Here is a 24,853-nt window from a genome sequence, read left to right as displayed (position 1 = left end):
GTTAGGGCTGGCTCCAGAAGACCTGGAGTTCCCACAAGGTCAAGAGGGTGCGCCACATTTGAGAAGAGCCTCCCTCGTCCACCCTGCATACCTGTTGGTGATGACAGATGCCATATACTCCAGGAGGGACGGGCACATTGGCGCTCTCAAAGACCCATTTGCTTCCAGACTTGCTACTGTAAAGATGAGCTATTTCAGGCTCCGGACCCAGGATGGGTATGTTTAACATATCTGCCACAGCCAAGTCGTCTCTGTGCAGGAGCCCACTGACAATGTAGGCCTCTTTTCCTTGGATGAGATTTTTTATTCTTTTGATCGCCTTGGGACTGTACATCAGGTAAGTGGCCAGGCACATATGATGCTTCTGGGGGAAGACCATATCATTCTTGTTAAAAGGTGTTCTTTTTCTAGTCCATACGCCCAATTTATAATGTTGCACACAATAAATGCATTATTAATAGCAGGCTGGGTTGTGACCTATCCTGTTGTTTAGCAGTTTAAATTGATAAAAGCTGTTGGGGTGAGGTTTCATAATCGCTCACATCTTTAGTGCGTTGGAAATGGGCTCACTGGGAATAGAACTAATTACTACACATCTGTATTTATTTGATCCACGTGGAATTATCCTTCTGTCAGAAGGAAAAGAGGCTGGCGGCCTTTGGATAATAGTGATTCATCTCTGCAACACTTCTGGCATGGTTTAATACTAAAGCGTCTGGAAAATCAATACAAAAAATGAAGAAAAAAGCCTTACAGTATGCTTCACTCTATGGGATTCCTAATCTGGCTACTCTTTAAGTGACTGGGTAGGCAAAGGGCGCACAATACTCTCTTTCCAAAGTTCTACCACCAAGTCCACTTTAGAAAATACGTACTTTTATAACGATTATTTTGGTTTTTAGCCCACACTCTGGACAGGATTCATGGATAGAAAATATTTGAAAATTTCAGTGAGACTTAAGTTTATTTTTCAAAGGAAAACTCTCTATTTTTGACAATTTAGACCTTGTTCAATAATACATGTGACCGCTCATTCAATGAAATAAATAATTCTGGCATGTCTAGGAGGGGCAGAGGACAGAGCCACCGGCTCAGCACACACCTAACCCAGTAAAGCATGTCTTTGCATTTTAGGAGTGGGGACAAAAGTGAGTACAGTCAATGGATAACTAATACAAGGCAGAGAAGGGCCTTAAAAATTTTCAGAGGGCTCAGAGGCATGGAGGAGGGAGGCAGAAGCCATGTGCTGGTGGGGACAGCAGAGAAGGCAAATTACTAATTCTCCTTGGACCTCAGTTTCCTCATCTGTAAAATGAGTATAATAATAATACCCAACTCATAGGGATGCTGCAAGGATTCAATGAGATAATTCATGAGAAGCACTTACATAATAAGCACTTAATGAATGTTAGTTCATATTATTATTACAAAATTATAGGTTGGGGTCAAGATGAATTTTGAAGGATAGGGAGGATTTAGTCAGGTGAGGATGGGCATATGAAAGACATTAGCCAAGAATGGAATATGAGAACCCAAGACTGCTCATTTCCTCTAGAAAGGAGGGCATCATGGCACATGAGAAAGTGCTAGGGACTTGGGAGTTCTGGCTTAGAATCCAGCTCTGTTACTTTTAAGCTACCTGAACTTGGGCAAGTGATTTACACTCCCTCTGCCTCCGTTTCTCCAATGGTTTTTTAAAAATATATATATTAAAAAAAGATATATTTATTTTATTTTAGAGAGAGATTGAGAGCAAGTTGGGGGAGGAGCAAAGGGAGAGAATCCCCAGGCAGACTCCCTGCTGAGTGGGGAGCCAGATTCAGGTCTTGATCTCAAGACCCATGAGATCATGACCTGAGCAGAAACCAAGAGTCAGATGCTCAACTGACTGAGCCACCCAGAATGCCCCAGTTTCTCCATCTGTTAAATGGAAATAAAAATACCTATTTGTTGGCTTGCTCTGAGGATAAACTAAGATCATGAATGTAAAACACCTGTTATAATGCATGGCATTGAGTTGATAGTCAATAAATGGTAGTAATTATTGTTACGGAGAAAAACTCTCTTTTTAAAATAAAGTCGTTAAAAATACCATGCAAGGGGCACCTGGGTGGCTCAGTGGGTTAAGCCTCTGCCTTTGGCCTGGGTCATGATCTCAGGGTCCTGGGATCAAGCCCCATATCAGGCTCTCTGCTCAGCAGGGAGCCTGCTTCCCCCTCTCTCTCTGCCTGCCTCTCTGCCTACTTGTGATCTCTGTTAAATAAATAAATAAAATCTTTAAAAAAAATACCGTGCAAATTATATAATGCAAGATGCCAGTGTCTTAAGGGCGTTAAGGGATTTTGTAGACTTGCACCTACTTTCCCAATTCTGATCAAAATTATCTACTGAACATGGCATAAAAATGCAGAGAAATGCTAAGCAACTATTTCCAGGAATGTTAGCAGCACCACTTTGCAAATTGTTAGAAGGTGTAATGATAAGTATGGGAGAAAGAGAACGAGGAAAGCCCCTGGGTTTCAGTCCCGCCTGAATTTGTAACTTGCAAGGTGATTTAGAAAACTCGACCTTTCTGAGCCTCAACCCCCATATTCAAATAATGCATCGACTAGAAGTCTCTAGGGTCTTTCCATCTCTGAAATAACTTTCCCTTTAAAACCAGAGCTCTTCTGGGCTTACTGTTTAATGGGTACAGAAATTCTGCTTGAAATGTTGAAAAAGTTTTGCAAATGGATAATGTGATGGTTGCACAACGGTGGGAATGTACTTAAAGCCACTGAACTGCGCACCAAACATGATTAAAATGGTAGATTTTATGTTATGTGTATTTTGCCCCCAATTAGATAAAAAGACAAAAAACCAGAGCCCCTCTGAGAAGAGGATGTATATAGTTTACACTACGGGGCCCCTCTCCCAGGGCAAGTGTTCTATTCTAAGCTCTAAGATATAAGCCGCATGCCTTTTCTACCATAATTTAAATCCATTTGCAACCCCTCCTTCGGAGAATGTCTAGGAAACCTAGTGCTCAACTAGACAATGGCTGGTACCATCTCTTGAGCCTGTTTCCCATCTGGTTAATCACCGTCTTTTTTTCTGTGTTTATCTCACCCCTTTGGGTGCCCCACAGATTATTCCAATGAGGAAAGGTAAACAAATTAAATACTGGGGAGAACTGCGGACTTGAGTCATAATACATGTAACACAGTGGGCTTTACAGGGTACCTAGAAGAGTGTTTCGAGGCGGCTGTGCCCTCAGTGTCAAGGTCACAAGACCAAAACCTCTGATACTATTCTCTTGTTTGATCCACAGAACATTGTACCAATGAACAACTCCTCTCTTGGAAGTGAGGAAATGGAGGCTCGAGTGATTTGCCCGAAGTCACACAGCTAGCAAACAGCAGAGGCAGGATTGAAACCAGGTACTGGCACAGTTTCTTGCTGCGGTTAACGCAACTTCTCCCATTCTCCAGACCGAGTAGTGAAGGTCTGGTGAGTTTATGAGGTGTGATGAGGGGATGGCAGATGCCGTGATAGAGCCTAATGGTAGAGTTCTGAGGCACTTCCAGCCAGGCTGGGTTTCTGGCTCCTCTGCTGGCGAACAGCCGGACTCTGGTTTATAGTCATCTTGTTCTTCAGGCAAGATGGCCCCATACTATTGTGTTTGCTATGTGTTTAATAAAGATTTGAATATGAGTGAGAGATGGCACAGGACACGTTACTGACCGCGGGTCTTGTATGACCGTTGGGAGAAAATCAGGATCATCAGATCCAGGCAGCAGATTAGCGCAGATGACAAAAGTCTAAAATGTTCCTCGTTTCGTAACATTGTTACATACATTTGATTTATCACCGCTAATTTTTTTTTTTTTTTTGACCTGAGACAAAAAGTAGTTGTTTGGGATGTCTTCGTAAACATTAGAATGTTCAAAACCGGACGCGATGACTTTATAAGAGCACTTTTTACCGTTACAGAGTCAAGCATCGTATAGTAAATTGGAGAGATGTACAAGCAGATTTTTGGCACGCTTTAAAAAAAATCTCCTCAAAGCCATCCATTTGAATGAAAATCAGCACTGATACAATCTCTGTAACCCATTAAAAGGAAATAAAGCAATAACTGAACATGAGCAGGAACCGATGTGCAAGTGAGAGTTTAATTTTTGTATTTTAAAAAGTTGATTGCCTATGAGTGATTAATTACTCAAATAATTTAAATTTAAACTATAAGAAGTAGTAAGCACTTAAAATATTCCCTGCTCATTTCTACTCACCTAGATGCAGACCTAACTATGAATGTGACTCAGGGCATCTGTTAGTACCAACCACCCATCTCTGGCTTAGAAGCTCAAGAGTGAACCGCAGGGCACCTGTCTCAGCTAACAGGAGTATAGAACTGGAAGTGTCTTTGAAATGCCCTGACGCATCGCCTGGTTGTATAGATGAAGATCAGAGGACCAGAAAGGTAAAGGGAGCTGCCTAAGTCACAAGGTCATCCAGGAGCAAAGCAATCATTCCAATTCATGATAGTGTTCTGGGGTTGGACAGATTGTGGTTCATACTCTGACCCCACCAGGAACTTTGGACTAGAAAATGAGACTTGGTTTCCTCAGCCATAGAAGGAGATTGATCATTTCTGTATTGTTGGCATTGTGCTGAGGACCAAATGAAAAAATGTGTGCTAAGCATTTGATAGATGTTGCTTGTGCACTCACTTTCCTGCTCCCAAATTAGTGCCCCTTTCCCATTCCATGCCTCTTCGATGTATACGGACTTTTCAGATGTGCAGAAACTCCTTATCAGCAGCTACCAGGCATTAGCTCCAGTTTCTGGCTGGATAAAATTGGGAAACTAATTACACAGTAATGATAGCTTTTTCCTTCCTTGCTTTCTAATGTCCTCTGTGACTCTGCCACTGAGGCCAGGGGGTAGCTAGGAAGCACCAAGCAATCCTGACACTGATGGAGGACATTGGGAGGTTCCTAAGAGCATCAGTAAGTGGTGATGATTTGTTCCCTGTCTTTTCTCTTCCTCAGCCTGCCCCTGTACCCTCCTCCATAGCCAACCAGTGCCCATGAAACAGAGCTAGGCAGAGAGCTGGGGTGGTGGGGGGAACACTGAGGTGTCCAGTTACGAAAAAATAAAATGTTCATCTTGATAGAAGAGAGTAAATCCTGAAGACAATTCATTGAGCATACTAGCAAAGCAGAAACATTATACCAAACCTCCTCAGCCCTGGCAGGCCTTTTTCGGGAGGGGGTTTGTCACAACATGGTGCATCGAAGGGTTAATGGGTAACAATGACACAGAGATAGTATGCCGTTGGTTTCTTTGCCAATAAATAGAGCATTGATTTTGGTGGCTCCCACCAAAGTGAATGGAGAGAGCTATCTTTAGCAGTAAATTCAGACCCTTAATTATACAAAAAAAAAATGTCTCCTCAAAATTGTTTTGTCCATTAGGTATTAAAATGTTGGTTGTTTAAAATGGAAAGTTTAAATTCTTGTTAAAACATAGAGAAATTCATTTCATGCTGTCTCTTGCACAGCCTTGTTCTGGAACACTGACCTTGTGACTCCATGAATTTCCCAAAAGCTCTTGTGCGGGGATGGAGTTCCATTTAGAATTCATCCCATTCATTAAAAATCAGTACAAGTTAAAAAAAAATCTGAACCTCATTCATTATGAACCCTGTGATATGGTGTATTGGTCCAAATTCCCTTGAGGAAACAAGTCTAGGGAGTAGCAAAGCATAGCAGTGTGGAAATCAGAAAATGGGGACCCTGGTTGAGGTTCTGTCTCTAACAAGACTGGTGACCATGGTGGGCCCAGCCTTTCTCTGTCTTGGTATCCTCCACACAAAATTAAGGAAAAGGAACTAGAGAGGTTATAAATTCATCTACTTGATGGCACCACCCAACCAGTGCAATTAAGCTTCAGCTGTAGAGAAACTAGCTCTCCCAGACTTAGCTCAACTAAGTCTGGGAGTTAAACTGGGATATTTATTTCCTACAGTCCAACTAGTAGTCTAATCAGTAAAGCTGTTAAACTTGCAATAATATTTCACTGATGTGTACCAGAGCGTTGCAAGTTATAAAATTTCCAATTTAATTTTACTGCATCCCTGAAGCCGTAGTAATTAGAAGACAAACTCACAGGGAAGATGTTTATAGCTTCGGGGGTGATAATTTTGAACCTGTCCTGCAGGTCACTTCTGTCCTCAAGGTTCCCCCATTTGACAGCTGCCTGTAGACTCAGGAGTTTATCGTAATACAGCAGTAACTCGTCGTTCATTTGATGGGAGCAGATGTAGATGACGCTCACATTGGCATCTAAAAACAACAGGCACAATGTTAATTACTGGTATAAAGGTAAATGACATTCTGAACTCTGGCATTGGATTGACGTTGCACAGTTTAAAATAAAGACCATATCCAAAGCCACACTGAAGTTAATTTAGATTGGTTTTGTTCAGATCTTCACCATTTAACTGGCTTTTTTGCATTTTAGCATTTCTCTAAAGAAAAGATAAATAACATCACCACCAAAAAAAAAAAAAAAAAAAAAAAGACACAATGATTCCTTCAGAAGGAGGGCTGTGAGGTACTATGGAAGTGTGTTTCAAATAATACATAGGGATTTAGCCCCAGAACTACCATTAACATCAATGGGAATTGCATAGTGCTTTAAAAATTTATCCCATTAACTTCAGTAAATTATAAAACAGAGCTATTAACTTTAGAAAGCTGATGAAGTTGCAATTTCTTATTCTGCCTGGACTTGGCAGGGCCAATTCAGGGAACATCCTGTCCAAATAAATGGTTTGATTATGACCATAGCAATGATTATTTCAGGAAACCAACCTTTTCCCTGCTCCATTCCCAAAGAGGAGTATATTACTTAAATAGGACATCTAGTGATTCTTGGTTTAAAGGAAACACTGTCTTAATTCAACTGTTTTTCTTCTTGAGATGCGCTCCTTATTATGTACATAGAAAGGAATCCTAATTAAATATCCCACCCAAATGGGATAGTGAGATGAGATTACCCACTCCAGGCTGCCAGGTTTTAATATTTTAAGGACTCGGCACAGGGAATCAACAGCCAGTGGAGTCATTCATTCATTCATAAAATAACGGTTGATCAGTAGGGGCAAAGCACTTGGCTAGACAGGGAGAGAAATGAGGACTCAAAGCAGCCGAGATGCTGTCCATGAGGAGCGACCATTTCATGTGCACAAGCAGCCATCAAACAAGGCAGAGAGCAGCGGACCCAGGAAGCACGTGGAACAGGTCCTTAGGGAAGTTCAGGGGAGGGAGCACTGTAAAATGTTTCCTTGGTCAGGTAGGGCTGAGAGGGGATTTGAAGACTCCTCTGTTCAGTCGGACGAGAGTATCTAGAATATAGATTGATTAAATTCCAGCTCTGTTACCTGGGAACACTGGGCACAGTATTTAACCTTTCAAAGCATCGGTTCTTCATCTCTAAAATGGAGAAGAAAATCACCTGGGTCGTAGAGTTTTGAAGAGTATTAAAGGAAAGAACATCTAAAGCAGCTGGCTTTATAGATGTTCAACGTCTGGCACGTGGTAGGTACTCATTAAACAGTGCAGATGTAGGGATCTGCTGCACGACCCACCCTGACTAAGGGAACCAAACCAACAGTGATTCTACACCCTGTCCTCCACACGTGGGCTCCTTTTATCAGCGCCCCCAAGATTTAACATGATGTAGTAGCCTCCATCATTTCATCCCACTGTTTCAAATCTATTAATCTCGTGTCTCCAAACTCTTTAAAGACAAGCTGTATGGCCTGTCCTGTATTCCCCCAAGCCCTGGTACAGAAGGGAGTACACAGGAGCCCCTCAGTATAGGCCTGGTGGTTGAACGAAGGGGTTTGGGAGGATGGAGAGATTTGGGAAGTAGAAAATCTCACACAATCAGTGAGATCAGTGGGCTGTGGGAGAAATCCTCCCCCTGGAGAAGCAGTGTCCTCCGTCCTAACTAGCCCCGTGCTGAGCCCAGAGGAGGTGCTCCATAAAGGTAAAAATCTAAGCAGCTCCTATTTTAATTTTGAAATCAACTTGCCACATACACCTCAAAATAAATTAACTGAGGAGACAGTAAATAACTTGTTTTCAGTTGCTGAATGATCATATTATTTATCCCAAACCTCGTGTTTGTAAGAGGAGACTAGGGTCTTACCAAACTAAGGTAACCTCACAGCCCTCCGTCTGAAGGAATCATTATGTCTGTTTTTTTAGTGGTAGTGTTATTTATCTCTACTTCAGAGAAACGCTCAAGTGCGAAAAAGCCAGTTAAATGGTGAAGATCTGTACAAAACCAATCTAAATTAACCTCAGTGTAGCTTTTGGATCTGCCCTTCATTTGGTTTTAAAAACCAAACTGGGATTTTTTTAAGTATAAAAAAAAAAGTCATAAAAATAAACAATGAAAATAAAGACTCCACAGCTGAAGAAAACTGAATTTTTCTTGGGAAGCAATTTGTAGGTTACAAATGACGACAAATCATTTTGCTAATCTCACCCTCCCTGTGCATTTCTGGCAAAGGAATACATATCACTAACACGAATGTCCAGTATTTGCTTGTGTATTGGCAAATGTTAAAAATTAATTGACAGGTAATTTTGGAAAGCAATTAATATGAAGACAAAGATTGCTTTGATTGCTGGTCAATAGTCAATAATGGTCACTGTCTTGCTTAACTCATCTATGAATTGAAAATACTAGTAGCCATTGGGGTCTCCACCTGACACCCTGACTTCACCACCAATAGCCAAATGACAGGTCTTACCAACCTAATCAGATTCTCTTTGTTTCCCCTGAATAAGCAAAAAGTCAACACACTTCATTAGGAATCAATGGAATAAAAAAAGAGATGATCATTTATTCTTACATAAAATTACTAATTTTCCTAGTTTCTTCATATTCTTAAAAAGTTCACAAGCGAGTACTTTTTCTACCTTCTAACTACCGTTTCTAAACCTCCATTACTCCCCTTGAAGGGGTTTTGGGATCGGATAACTCTATCATGAAGACAGCATACCAAAAAAAGGCATTTGGTTCACGGTCTCTTAGCAATGCTCGTATCAGCAAAATTTTCCATTGCAGGTAAGACATGGACTGAATTATTGAATTGTTTAAAATAGAAGCCTCATCCTTTCAAGTGTTTTCTAATAATGAGATTCTTTTGTAAAGAAATTCTTTGGTGATGGTTTGTGCTATATATAGAAGGGTATATAAAAAGCTAAAGAAAAAAATTAATTCAAATAAATTAGAGCAAAGTCTGCCCTCTGCTGCACTTCAGTGGTTTCCACCCAGTCAGGTTTTTAGTTGAAATAGCTCAGCACTAACAAATCAATCTCAAGTCATTAAAAAATATTTTTTTTGTAATGCTGAAAAACAATATTAGTGCCTACATAATAGATTAAAGCAATTACACTATTATTATTTTAGGACACTGTAAATTTCTAGTACTGATGTATTTTTGTTACCAAATGGCATTTATAAAATAATAATGATGCTGAAATATATATGAATCATGTAAAAGTATGTCATTCCAGGGAGCCAGCTGAGTTGGTCATATTTGAGAATTTAAAATTCTTCCTTGTTTTGCTTAAATAAGGGCCATAGCGATTATATTTCGGCAAAACAAAGAAGTCCTTATTTGGTAACTAATAAAAACCCAGTTTTTGTTTACCCTGAATTTCTGGCCCGTACCTTCTAAACTGATTTAGTATTAGTGCTTAGCCTTTGCGACCTTGCGTTAAGTCTAACCTGAACCTTAGTCTTAAATAGCACCAACCAGGGCATTACTGTGTTCTTACCTGGCTCAGGTTGGTGTCTGATTTAGAACTGACCAAGCCAGTATCGGAGCCTGACCTTTACGAGGCTGTTATCTCCCACCTGAGGTCTATATTTCTAAGAATTCCCTCTACTAGGCACTTTTTGTTTTTTAATAATTAGATGATAAACATTTAAATAAGAGCTTCTTTAAGAAAAAATCTGTCTTCACATCCCTCTTAGTCTTACAATGAAAACAACGCTTTTCATTTCTGATACCACCTTCCATTTATTCCCCAGATAACATAATCCACAATATTGACACAGATAATAAAATATTGGCTTCCCTCACTGCCGGAGTCAGGAAATGAAGAGGATTTGGGGCCATAGGAGAGAAATCCTTAGAATTTGGAAAAAAAAAAACAAATAAATTAGTTAAAAATGTCATTTTTTAAAAAAAATTCAAGTCAATGCCACTATAAATCCGTTCTTTAAAACAAAACATTTAACTGCCCTGCCAGTAGATTAGAAATCCACACTTCTTCCTTGCAGGGGAAAAAAATAAGCAAAAATTCAACATTTTTATCTGTATCCTCTGATAAACATTCCAAAGAGTCACTCGTGTGTAAGTATTTACTGTACCTAAGATGTCACACAGCCTCCCCAGCTGTGTATTCTGCAGTGTGTTGAAGTCGTCAATATTTTGTCGCACGGGCAGAGAATATCCTAAAAGGCAAACAAGGTGTCAAAACGCAGAAAGAGCAAGTCGGCATGGCGAAATGGCACACTAGGATTTCCAGGGGTCACAGTCCACACTTCTAGGAAAGCATTTTCTCTGAAGCATCTTGCAGACAGAGTCCAACTCCTAAGAAAGAAGTCCTTGCTTCTCAGGGGATTAAGCATTATTCTGGAAGATTTGCTAAGCAGCATATTCTGCAAAAGAAGAGTTCGTATTTTCCAATGCCAGCAAAATCACTGGGAACCAAGATTATAAAAACATGGGGACAATATCTGACATAGAACATGAATGTTAAAACAACATTGAAGAAAATTATGCCTGGAGTTACACACACACACACACACACACACACACACACACACACACACAACGGTGTTGGCTCTTTTAACTTATGCTTCCTGTGTGGCATTTTGAAGATGTGTCCCCAGAATCATTCTAAACTGACACACAGATTTCAGAGAAACCCCTTGCTGCCAGGAATAGGTATTTAAGTAATTCCGAATACCAAAGAAATACGCTTTTGCTCTCATAGTCAAAAGAAATTTAACCTTTAAAAGGCAATAAAGGTTAATGCAGCTACTTTGTCGGTACTGATAGAAGTCCTGAGGTTGGTCTTCATGTCCACTGGAAACAGCAGAAGTGAAAAGGCTTGTGGATTACTCTTGTCCAAAACTAAAAGAAACAACAGTGGCAACTCCTCCTGCTGGTATGTCAGGGGTTAAAAAAAATAAGTGGATCAGAACATGAACTTAAAAGGCATGCATACTCACAAGCAGGTATAATTGCTTATGTGAAATTCAGCAACTGTTGGTGCAACTTTTTTTTTTTTTAAGTAAAATTGCTTTTCACATTTTGAAGAGATGCTTCAATGCCTCCTTGTGGTTAGTGAGCCCAAACACATGTTTCAAGTTAAACTGCTATAGATAAAGTGACTTTCAATATTACGTCTTTGAGATGTGACACAGATTTCCTTTTCAGCGTAAGGAAAACTATAGCAATTCATGCAACAGGGCTTCAGATCAAATGCATTCTGATAATTGGCTCTTTGCTTTGATGTCAGTGTTTAAAAACTAGACGTGGTCTGGAAATTAAATGAGCTAACAATTCATCTTAAAGTCTCCCTTTTGCTTTATGCAGATGAACTTAAGAACTGCAGAGGCAGAAGGACAAATAGCTTGTTCGAGTTATTTTTGAAAAATTATTAATTTATAAAATAGTTTGGGGAAGCGTTCCACATATGAAAGTTAGTGTAGACTATTGCAAACAATGCCATCTTGACGTGTGATCACAGAACTGGCACGCTTAGGATTTTGCGTGTGTCTCATTCTATCTATATTCAGATAAATGTTTAGGAAGATGTCTTGTGAATAACTTCTATATCCAAACTATAAGAAGGCAGGAAAAATGCCTAAAGAATAAAGTATGATTAAGAAAAATGCCAGAGAACATTCCACGGATGCATTTCCTTTCAAAAGTAAAGATAAAAGGCGGTGGGAGAGATGTCTCATTAAGATGATGTCCAATTTAAAATATAAAGGATGTCTGATCACTTTGTTGCTGCATATTGAGTAAGTCTGTGTTTCAATCAAGTGCTGGAGGTCAGTTTTCCAACAAATTACTTGGTACCTCTGTTACCACTGATCAAGGATGCATATAAAATGTCTATGCAGAATTATGACAGAACTGGTTACTTGGTTAACCCTACAAATGCACCCATTTCAAAGAACTGAATGTTAGCAATCTCAGAACGCTGTTATAGAAGATCACACGAAGTAACAGATACGAAGACATTTTGTAAACTGTAAAGTGCTGTGCAAACATAAGGTATTTTAATGTTGTGGGGTATATGTGCTTCCAAAGCCCATAACAACAACAAATCCTGTGACAAGCAACAGACCATTCTACATGGACAATATACAACACAGTGAATGTTATGTGTTGACACCCAGATGAAAACCCGCTCATCAGTGCTGGCAGTACATACATTAAATCCAATAGTGACTTGAACATAAGCTATCGTCAAGGATGTTGTGGCCTTGGGGAACTCAGCAGACCTGCCTAGTGGAAATGCACTATCATACTTCGGAATATAATCTATAGAGACACAGGTACTTCAAAGGTCAGCTAGAAGCATGGGGGGAGCTTTGAGACACATTCTACTTCAACCTGTCACGCTGAAGGTAAGAAAAGCCAGAGTAAGTGCCTTGTCACTTGTCCAAGATCACATAAACCTACAAATTACTATTCAGTTCGGATAGGAAGTAGTTAGCCCTTGCATAAATGTGGTTACATCAAAGAAGAGTTCTCTCTTATCGAGCAAGCCTCGATAAATGTGAGCAGAGAATTCTAGAAGGGACAAAGAGCCCCTGCTTCTTTTCTCACTTTTATTTCCAGTTGTTGCAGCAGGCAGAATAATGGCCCTCCAAAGATGCCCATGTCCTCATCCCTGCAACCTGCAAATACCTTAGGTTACATGGCAAAGGGAAAATAAAGTTGCAAATGGAATTAAGGTTGCTAATAGGCTGACCTTAAAATAGGGGATTGTCTTGGATTATTTGGCTAGACCCAGTCTAATGACTAGTTCTTAAAAGTGGAAGAGGGAGGTAGGAGAGGAAAGAGAGAAGGTGTGACCGTAGAAGAAAGGCAAAGAGAGATCTTGTTGCTGGCTTTAAAAATGGAGAAAGGGGGCCAACGGCTCTCTTCATTCATGCCTTTGTGGGCAGCTTCTAGAACCTGGAAGGGGTAAAGAAATGATTCTCCCCTAGAACTTCTGGAAAGGAGTGCAATCCTGCTGACCCCTTGATTTTAGCCCCTCTCAGACTTCTGAACTACAGAATTATTGCTCTAAGGTAATACATTTCTGTTGTTTAAGCCACTAAGCTTGTGGGAACTTGTTAAAGGGCGATAGAAAATAGATACAATGCCTACCTTCTATCTTCTCCTTTCAACTTTTATAGAATGGGTTCTCTGATCTGGAGAACTTGTGGGAATTTAAAAAATGGTGAGTGGGACCTGTGGCTTTTTCTAGGTCCTCATCAGCCTAGAAGAAAACAGCACTGGCATAAAGGGGCACTCTTTCTTCCTTATCACTTGAGAGAGGGACCCAACCGTTTTCCTTATGGCCATCCCCGTCACATGTGAAAATATTTTTCCTTTGATAGAGTGTTCTGTCGTTTCTTAAAATGTTATCATCTCTGCTTCACGTTAAAGGAAGGATGCCTGAGAGATGCCTCTGTGAAGTGATCCAACTACTTTTGGTGTTCGGCCAAATGAAGGATACTCACCAGTGGTTACTGGTTATCATTCCTCTACCTTCATCTCTGCATTGTCTCCTCTCTCAGCCCTACCTCCACTCCCATGCAAACTCCTATCAGATGATACTAATTGCCTCTTTGCCCCCAGGAAACTAGCTCTGCTGGGACTGGCTTTTCCTTCCAGAAACCCCAGAAACCCACGAGCAAGGCCATGCTCAGCGACTGTGCCTCCTTGGGGCTGGCATGTGACACGCCCCTGCTGTTGTGTTAGAGCACATATTCTGGAACAGACTGCTCATCACCCTGTGCTTATTTCTAGTTCCTTTTGTCCCCTAGTCCTATTGTTTACAGGGTACCTAAGGCAGAGAAGAGGTTAACAGTGGACTTCTGGTTACCAAGTAGTTGTCATTTCTCTGATCACCCTGGCCTAAGATGGTCAACCAGGCCTCAGTAGTTCTCAACCTTTTCCCCATTTTGAAACATGTGCTGTGTGATAGTCACATGCATCACACACTCCTAAGGGGCTGACACCAGGTGACAATAGCAGTAGCCGTCAGTCACTCCTTCCCTTTCTCTTCCATTCACAAAAGCATACTGGACGGATACAAGCTGAGCCAAGTGACATTGTTGTAGAGGCGATCTTGAATTACTCCAATTCATAAAAAAGTTAATGTTAGCCAACTTTGGTACTGTAATCATAATAATTTTTCAGGGAGCGTGTGACATATGTCACAATTGATTGCCTGTCAGCATACTGCAGTCATCAGATAAATGTGATCGAGGCATTATGATTATACCCAGGCTTTAATTACTTGTACAACTGTGAAAGCACAAGCTACTGAGATAAAATATTAAGATACAGTAAGAGAGACACCTATCTGAGTTCTTTATGTGTGTAGGTAGTATACCCAGTGCTGGTCTGATGAAAATAAAACCGAGCATTTTTTGGGGGGGGTATCTGCAGATGGGGATTAGGGAATTTTGTGATGTGGATGTAGAAAACACAGGAGGTGCTTAAGTGTTTGTTGACTGTTGAAAACATTCCCAAACTAAACTGGCCAAATGGATTCTGTGCGGTTCTGGAAAGAGTAAAGACTTGGGGTACCTGGGTGGCACAGTCAGTTAAGCGCCCAACTCTTGGTGTCAGCTCAGGTCGTGATCTCAGGGTTGTGAGATCGAGCTCTGCTTCGGGTCCTACACTCACTCCTCGGGGAGTCTGCTTGGGATTTTCTCCCTCCCTCCACTCACACATACTCTCTCTCTCTAATAAATAAATCTTAAAAAGAGAGGAGGGAAGAGAGAGAATTTTGTTGGAGCTTTTCTCTTGTTGGAACTCTTGTTGGAACTTTTTATCAGCGGCGTTATCAGCGGCTGGCCCGGCATGTAGGCAGCTAAGGCCAGTGATTCTCAAAGCATGGTATAGAGACTGTGAAAGATCCTGAGACCCTTTCAGGGAGTCTGGAAGGTCAAAACTATTTTCAAAATAATATTAAGATGATAGTTGACTTTTTCATAAAGTGCAAAAAAAATTATTGATAGGATTGCAAATTCCACATTGTAGCTAACATAAGAATTCCCATCCACTGTTGAGGTTTGGTATAAAACCAAAGAAGAATATACACAATTGTCTGAAAAGGCTATAAAATGTATAAAACAGTCTTCCCTTTTCCAAATATTATCTGTGTAGGGCCAGGTTTTCTTCATATGCTTCAATCAAAACAACATATTGCAACAGATTGAATACAGAAATAGATATGAGAATCCAACCATGTTCTATTAAGAGATTTGCAAACTTATAAACCAACGCAACTCTTTTCATTAATTTTTTTTTGTTTGGGAAAATAAATGGTTTTTTTTTAGCAAAAATATGTTATTTATGTTACATTGACAGATTTATTGTTGTTATTTTAGATTTTATTTTATTTATTTGACAAAGAGACAGTATAAGCAGGGGGAGCAGGTGAGGGAGAAGCAGGCTCCCTGATGAGAGGGGAGCCCAATGGGGGACTGGATCCCAGGACCCTGGGATCTTGACCCAAGCTTAAGGCTGACACTTAACCAACTGAGCCACCCAGGTGCCCCATTGTTGTTGTTTTTAAGTAAATTAAATATTATTTAAAGTTTCTCAGTTTTAGTTCCTAATATAGTATATATTGATAGATATAACCTACGGAAATAATGCTTATTAGGGTTCTCTGTAGTTGTTACATTTGTAAGTCTGAGAACTGCTGAACAAACATTTTAATATTTTTTATGACAATGAAGGTGATGACAAAGTATAGTTTTATCTTAGCATATGCAAGACTCTTTTTATACCATATCCTAATACTAATCCATTTCATGAAGAGCTCATGAGCTGGTGTTCAATGCTGCTTCTGTACTTCATGGTGCAACATTAGATAGCTCAAGGCCAACTGTGTAATTTAATACAGGGTCATGGGGCCAACTCTGGTGTATCCAATGAAGGAGTGTTGACTTGAATTACTTGGATGAATATAACATTGATGAATACAGTGTGTTTTCATTTTGATTCAGGCTGTACAGGAATTGGAAAGTTTAAGGGCACTTTGTTTCTGATCTCAAAGGATGGATATATTTTTGGAGATACATATCTGGGAGATCTTGGCCGTCCATCACTCTCAAGGATCTAGTGTAGCAATGCCATAGCTGAACTGTGGATTCCATAGCTGCTTGCCAAAATACGTGCTGAAGACCATGAAGAATTGATTGGAAGTCCCAATTTCTTAGCTCTGAGAACAAAGTCTATTGTGTCTTTGAGTTGACAACTCAAAAATGAGGAAGTAGAAAGATGTCAGTCTGCTTGGAGGCACAATAAGAATGTGATTTCAGAGATAACATTCTTGGCTGTGGTCCTCTACCCTGCCCCTGTTCACAAAGGGAGGTGACATCTGGTTCTTATCTTTCCAAAGAAGGGAGGGGGGTTAAGGAGCTACTGTCTCATGAACATTTGTGATAGGGTCAGTTGTACACAAAAGTTTTCCTATCTTTAAGGCCTCCATGATAGTCCAGAGCAGCAGAAAAGTGTTGTTTTTCCTAACACTCACAACAGCAGAATCCATAGCTTTACGGAAGGGAGTATCTTGGAACCCATTAATGGTGTTTGCTCCAAGGATAATTTGCTGAAGTAATGCACAGAGGGGGAAAAAATGAAGCTGAACTATACAGATTCTCTTTAGCCCTGAAATCAATTGGCAATAAGATAAAAGATTACATGGAGAAAAGAGAAAATCCCACCTCAATAATTCCTTATTTTTATTTTAAAAGAGAATGAGAAGTGAGAGAGGAAACTCATCGCTGGGGGTTTAATTGCCTGGCAGTGCTTCATATACCTGCTCACGGCCTCAGAGTCCCAGACTTGGCCCATCTCATTTAATGTCAATATATTTTAAAATGCCACTGAGTTTAAGTGTAGCCCAAATGACACACTGTAATAAAGAAGCACAGGGGTTAAATTAAAAGTGGAGGAAATAACTTGGCCAAAGACACTGGAAGCAGAATTAGTTCCTAGGTTTTATTTAGACTTCTGATTTTTCTAGAGGAATTAGGATTCTTTGTTGCAGTTCTTTCTTATTTGACGGATAGATTTTGCTTAAAATAGATCCTAGTATTCTATTCCTGCTATGAACCGTAGTAGATTATTTTGTTATGTTATTCTATTTCATTGTATTTCATTAATAAAAATGATAAAAATATCTAATATCCAATTAAGAGATTATCCTATACACTCTGGAAAGGATGAGGGTTTTTTTTTTTATCATCTTATGAAATTACAAGGCTGATCCGTTCCTTTAGACAGTTAACAGCATCCCACCTCTCCTGTTTGTTAAAAATAGCTAAAACTTTGTTACATCTAGGAATACTACCCCAAATGCATACCAGCCAATCAAGTTGTATAATTCCTCCTTTCAGAGAGGTTACTCCGCAATGGGTAATTGTCTTAATGTTCATATTATCAAGCCATAGACTTGAAAATACATGATGAATATTTTGTGGTCAAAGGCATTACTGAAAATGTACTGTGGTCCTTTACGTGATCATCAGTTTGGAGAATGCAATTATTCTCGTGTGTGCAAAACTGCATAAACAAAGAACCAAACGCGTATAATTGCAACAGAGCGAACAGTTATCACTACTAATCTTTCATTTTTAGGGTTCAAACAAGTTAGTGCAGCCCTAATTGGCTAGTGACATGGTGTAATTATTTCTAAGGCTAATTCTACACCAGAATTGATTGCAAATCTCCTGTAGAAAGAGAAAAAGAGGACAAGCCTGTAATTTGCATTAAATGCCTCCCTGAACCTTACATGCCTACCGACTGATTTTGATTAGTGAATCCCTCTCAACTCTGAAAATAAAATTACTATATTGAATAGATCTGGGGGGGACATGTGTTTAGAGGAAAAAAAGGGCTTTGCTTTTATCTACTTTCGTTTTCATGAATTGTGTAGGTAAGTCCCTAGTGCAGGAGACAAAGTAGCCACGTTGTGTCTACCTAAAATCTTCAAGAATTCACAGAAAAAGTGGTGCACACAAGAAAGGTATACCATAATCATTTTTTAAGAGAAAGTTATGGAGGGGCACCTGGGTGGCTCAGTGGGTTAAGCCACTGCCTTCGGCTCAGGTCATGATCCCAGCGTCCTGGGATCGAGCCCCGCATCGGGCTCTCTGCTCAGCAGGGAGCCTGCTTCCTCCTCTCTCTGCCTGCCTCTCTGCCTACTTGTGATCTCTGTCTGTCAAATAAATAAATAAAATTAAAAAAAAAAAAAAAAAAAAAAGAGAAAGTTATGGTTTGAGAATTATGTCTGTGGAATAAGTAGGAGGTGACAGGTTAACGTTATTTAAACCTAAACTTAATTTAATAGCCACAGGTCTTTTTATAAAACCTAAAACATAGATTATAGAAACAAATACTATTTCATCAGAGCCCACGTATTGTTCTCTTGTGAAAATGTGTAATTGGGCTTTTTAAATGGTCAGCTGAGAAAAATATATATGCTTATTCTTATCTCTTGGAAGACACATGATTAGCAATTTTTCTTTAAAATGGTTTATTACGTTGTTAACAAACAAAAATTACTATAATAGGGAAGACGTTCAGGTTTATTACGTGTTTATTTAAACCGAGAATATGTATTCTAGAAGAAAATTAGTTTTTATATCAGATCTAAAAGAATCCAATTCTAGTTTTTTTTTCCCTTTTTGTTTATTTATTTGACAGAGACAGACACAGCAAGAGAGGGAACACAAACAGGGAGAATGGGAGAGGGAGAAACATGCAGCCCTCTGACCTGGGAGCCCGATGTGGGGCTCAATCCCAGGACCCTGGGATCATGACCTGAACTGAAGCCAGAGGCTTAATGACTGAGCCACCCAGATGCCCCTACAATTCTAGTTTTTGACCAGGTTATTTTTTCTACCTAATCTATATCCAGCAAACCTTTTTGGAATCTTAAAACATTTTCATTTAAAATTATTTTTATTACCCCGCTTAGAATACTGTTATTTTCAAAATTTTACCTCTTTGGACAAAGGCTCTTTTCTATCAGACTGTTCTGCACGGCTGACTGCACTGGGGTTTTGAAGGGTGACAGGTGGAAGGAAGGAGTTTGTGGAAATTGTGCCTGTGATACCTTGGTCAACATTGCAAAGTGGGGGGTCTTGTTCTATTTCTAGTTTTGAATGAAATAGAGAACACGAAACAAAATTTCCCACGTAATACCAGGTCAGGGCCACAATTAGTTGCAGAAGCAAAAGGCTCCTGCACCTTAATCCAAGGGACTCGAGTCTGTTAATTGTGTCTGCAATTAGCCTTTCTGGTTGTAATCAATTACAAGTGCAATTTCTGAGTGTGAACTAATTTTGTGTGCAAAACTAGTCCCACCAAAACAAAAGCCCAAGTTGGAATGAAATTCAGATCTGTCTTACCTCACTTACATCCTAAGAAGGAACTAATTTCTTCTGTGAGATATAAAAATACCCAAACTAAAAGGCTCTATGCAGCTCTGACATGTTTTCTTAACTTTTCTGTAAGCACTCTAGATTCTAGGAAAGTTTGCATTACTTTATGACTACTACTATTTTACTAATGTAAAAGATAATTATATATATAGTAATTTTAATGTTGGTTTATTTTTTTTCATATTGCTGTTTAAATGTGTTATGTTCTATACTATACATGAGGACACAAACATGTGTACTCATGGATGGACACCATCTAGAATTCTATTACAATAGATCACTTAATGCTTGCTCTCCTTTAAAAGCCTTAACAAAGAGCCAGTATGTAATATGAAGATTTGATGAGTTTTGCTGTTTGTCAAAACTACCAAGTCAGCTTGGGAAATTTGGTCTCACCAAGGAAATTTTTAGCACACTAGGTAGATTAAAAAGCAAAACAAAACGAAACAAATAAGCAAGCAAACAACCCCACATATTTTGACAGCAGCTCATGTTTCAAAGGAACTTCCGGTGCGGACTTCCAAAATCCCCAATGTCATTTTGGCATACCTATTTTACTACTGTGTTGCAGACAACAGCTTTTAAGTTCCCCAATTCATAAATGTAATTAAATAATTACATTAGTGCTAATTAACATGAAACTGCAGATTATTTAAGCGCAAAAAACACTATTCAACTTCTTAATTATTCTTGTTCACACAGCATTTCCTTTTGCTCAGGCGCCCTAGGTGCAAATAAAGCATCCCATCTGCTCGTAATTAGAACTAAATAATTTCAGAGAATGTAGCTTATCATTTTGACTGCACATTTGATTAAAAACAGTGTACAAGCAATATCCTGGCTTATTGGCGTAACAGCAACAACACACGCAAGCCTATGTTCTTCTATCATTAAAGAAGATCGAAAACATTATCTGTTATTTCAGGGGGAAAAAATACAACTTTTTAGTTCATTTCATACAGATGAAAGCGAATTACAGCAAATCACCTCTCCACTGAATAGCAGCCCCCACATAATGACTTTATTTGCTTAATCCCCAAATTAAACGCCGTTTCGAGCGAGGGCCCTGTGTTATTACTCTCATCATGTCGAGAACATTTTCCTGCCGAGACCAATTTGAATAAAACAAGGGGCCTTCCTTGAACTCAATCAAGGAGCCATAATGTGGTGGGTAATAGAGGTTGCTGATAGATTTGCAGGCAAAAGTGTTATACCTAATGATGGGATATGGATAATAGTCCTCCTGGAGGTCCTGATGCGATTCCAGTTGGCTGCCAGATGCTAAAAATCAAGAAGAGCATTGATCAGTGACAGGAAGCTGTAGTGGATTCATCTAGTCAAACTTCAGCTGTTTTTCCACTGTACAGTTAAGCCAGGCATAAATTATATTAATTGATTTAATTACATACTTAAAACATCTTCCCCAATTAATTTAATTAGGTGGCTACATGATGCTACTGGCAGGGGAAGATTAGAGGCAGCTCACTTAATTAACAGAATATGAATGAAAAAAAGAGAAAGCAAACATAAATGAAATTGTGAGCACTAATTAAAAGGCTGTCTGCAAACTTAAATACTTTCTGACAAAGTGGTGACAGCAATGTAGACAAGAGAGGATTTTTTTTTTCCAAGCAAATTAAAGTGCCAGAAGGTATATATAGGGAGAAAAGGTAGTGCGGTTAAAACATTGATTTTCTGACAGAACAGCCATAGTCAAAGTGAAGGGACTTTTTTTTCTATAGAAAAAATTGCAATAGATTTTACAGGTGCAAAAGGCAGATTCCTGATTAGGGCTAAAATATGATGTACAAACACATGTAGGGTTTATGCATCCTACGTGGAGAAGAGTGGAAGACGAGAGAGGTTGACGAGGAGGGTAGCTGGAGAGAGAAAGGGAAGATAAAGAGACAACTTACTGCATTCGCTCAAGCAAGAAATGTTTAGAAAAAGAGGTCTGCCTTAACAGCTGGCAGCCTTGTGTACCTTGGCTCGAATACGGAAATTCTCCAGGTGTCTCTCACGTGATTCCTTCAGGATCTTCTTCACTCGGGTCTTGTGGCAATGTAAGAGCCATGCGATGGAAATCACACCTGATGCCCACTTCTGCTGGCGATACAAGAGGAATAATTTCCTTGCTCTGAAGCATTTCCATGTGGCTTGGATCTTGTTGGCAGCCTCTGACCTTCCATCTTGGCCCTTGTACCTTTGCCCCGGAAGATTTAACATCATCTGGATATGAAGTGGGTTCTCTAACAGTGTGAGGAAGTCGTATCTGGTAAGTTTATTTTTCAGCTCAAACTCTGGAAGGAAGGCTACCAAATTGTTCCCTTTTATTTTAACTTCTGGTATTGCATAGTCCCTGAGAAACTTCTCGATGTGTTCCAAGAGAGAAAAAATACTTCCCCAAGATAAATTAAAATGTTCCTTGAATGCTAAGAAGTCTGGGGCTGCCTTGTCTATGACACCATTATAAATAAAAAAGTCATAATCCCATGGTGATTTCACAGTTCTCGAAGGTGTTGTGGCTTTCATGATCTGTGAAAGGAAAGTGTCACGAGAGATGAAATAGGATTGCGATCTATTTTAAATGAGTGGTCAAGACAGGCACTATCACATTGTCATTTATTACCCGATGCTGGGAAAATATGTATCCCAGTTTTGACTTACATACATGGCATAATTGGGAAGTCTGGCTAGTATATATCATGAAACTCATCACCAGAAGAATAGCTTAGAGGTCACTCAAAGCTATTATCTTTTCTACAAAAGTGTTATAAAATCGCTCAAGGAAACTGACCATATAAAAGTTTACTCTGCTATGGTCAGCTGACCCCATAATCTCTGTGATCTACATTTTACACATGCATGTACGGAAACATGTCATTGCCTTCTCATTCATTCATAAGCTATCCACCAGTCCTGAAAAATGGTGAAATCTTTCTTTGCAGTCTGTATGATAACTTCAAATATGCTCATCAAAGCTGTCCTATCTATTCTAAGTGGCCATCAGTTTCCAGCATTTCCAGTTCTTCTGCCACCTTCTGTTAATATCCAAGAGTGATTTTTATAAGGAGTGTTATATTGTATGTGATCACCCTTGCCATTCTCTAGGTTTCTCTTGACATATGTTCTTTTATTCTTAAATCTGGTATCTTCTTAGGGGACATAGCTGAAGTTGTCCCCGGGTAGAGAGAATCTGAAATCTCATAATGAATGAAACTAAAGAAGCATCGGCTTTTTCATTTTGCTTCTACAATTGAAATTTTAAGACATATAAACATTTCATTTATTTTTAAATGTCAAGAAGGTTCTCTAAGAATGGGATGATGGGCAGTTTTCTTCCTTGTACTTTTCTGCATGAAAAAGAATGGAATAAGTGTGACTTAAAAATAAGATCAGAAGAGGTTTGGATGACAACAACAATAGAGTTCTCACATATCCCTTTAAAAAAAGAGAAGGAAATTGTGTTATGTCTGTGTCCAATGTGAAATCACTACATTTCATCATTGAAACTTGCTGCACTAGAAAAATAAATACTCTGCCCCATGGTCTAAATATTCCTAATGGCCTGGGGTACGGGGAGGGCATAGATGTTTCACACCCTCCCTTCTCTTCTATAAGGCAGGTATCAACTTACTGTGCTGATTGCTTCTTGCGTAAGGATTTAAGGGACAGATTGTCTTCAATATGTCAACATTTACAGATGTATAAGCCTATCCTTACCAAATTGTAGGATTATATTACTCTCTGCATTTTGAAGAGTTTTCAGAGAACTCAAAGAAAAGGACCCAAGTAATTAATCAATAACTACTGTGTCACAGGACTGTATTGAGTATTACTGTTCAATTGTTCATGCTTTGTCTTTATTAAACAAGTATTAACTGACATTCATTAACAAATTCAAGACAGAAACCTATCTAAAAGAAAAGTAAGCTGAGAGATTATTTACAATGAAAGGACAGTAAGTAATCACAATTTACTATTTTTTTTAGATAAAGAAAAGAAAACCTTCAAATTCTTTTTCTTTTGTCAGGCTCCAGGCTGTGGAATAGTTAGACTGTCTTCTCAAGTAAAAATGTGGAAAAGCAAGTGTTAAGTCCAAAAGGGGGAATTTCCTGAATTTTAGAGGCTGACTTTCAACAGCAGTGAGCTTTTTCCTACTCTTCAGAGTTGTTATAGGCATAGGAATGATGGAAAAAGCCTTCTTGCCAAGACTCTCACCCTTTCTGATCTTCTCAAGGCACCAAGAGAGGATGCAAACTGTCTGGTGGATGAAGGCGAGTTCCTTCCTGTGATGGGCAAGAGAGTTGGAGAAGTAATGCCTCCTGTAGCAGACATCAGGAGCCATAGCTGGTGGAAGATAAGCGGCACGTGTCCCAACAGAAATGGCCCGTGGCTGCATTTCTGCCTCCTTCAAGAATGGAGTCTGATGGTGGCTTCCCATCATCATTAGAATTCAGAGAATTAGAAATCGAGAATTAAAATTGAGTTGAATGACCAGACTTCATGAGTGAGGAACAGACACGCACAGTCATCACAGATGGACATGTCTGCCGCTGGCTGGTCCTGCTAGTCACGTGTTGGATCCTGTTGACAAGACCCCGAGATTTCACTAAGAAGTGCAGCCCCAGACGGGAGGTCTGCCGGGGAACCTGGTTTCCTTGGAGCTGTGAAAATCGTTTTGAAATTCCTTATCTTTACACAGACTCCTGTGGAATTGGGGCCAACAATGAAAACGGACCAAACTTGGGAGAAGATTTTGAAAGGAGAGGGCTCTCAGGTCTCTCTCAGGCAGTGCCTTCCAAAGGCAGAGGCTTAGGGTATCCATGTACAGCAGCAAATGCCTTTCAGATCTTTGGAAAGAATAGCCCTGGCCTGGGAGTGGGCTTCCAGACTTTAACCATGGCCGTTTCAGAACAAAGGGATTATACCTCCCTACCTTCTTGGATGATATTCCAGTAAAGACCTGTTCTCAAAGGAAACACATTCTTGGACATCAACTAGACCACTCAGGCACGGGGAAGCTATGGGTTTGGAGTCAGCTAAAGCATCACTGTAGTACATCCGTCACAGAGAATGC

The 24,853-nt window shown here is 39.6% G+C and overlaps 1 protein-coding gene across 3 annotated transcripts in view; it reads right to left on the bottom strand.

Annotated features, from left to right (window-relative positions):
* LOC308345857 (IQ domain-containing protein H-like) overlaps positions 1-22,305 on the bottom strand; it is a gene marked incomplete at both ends in the record, with an annotated part of 94,075 nt that extends 71,770 nt beyond the window's left edge. For all 3 annotated transcript variants that reach the window (XM_080808407.1, XM_080808408.1, XM_080808409.1), the window contains 4 exons: positions 6,154-6,329; positions 10,444-10,527; positions 20,988-21,054; positions 21,757-22,305. In XM_080808407.1, coding sequence (XP_080664533.1) covers positions 6,154-6,329; positions 10,444-10,527; positions 20,988-21,054; positions 21,757-22,305 — 876 coding nt within the window. The remainder of the gene's footprint in view (positions 1-6,153; positions 6,330-10,443; positions 10,528-20,987; positions 21,055-21,756) is intronic.
* Between the last annotated feature and the right edge of the window lie 2,548 nt (positions 22,306-24,853).

Source organism: Martes martes (genome assembly GCF_963455335.1).
Source record: "Martes martes genome assembly, chromosome: 7".
NCBI lineage: Eukaryota > Metazoa > Chordata > Mammalia > Carnivora > Mustelidae > Martes > Martes martes.
The sequence above is the reverse complement of the archived record's forward strand: the minus strand, read 5'-3'. Positions and strand labels throughout refer to the sequence as shown.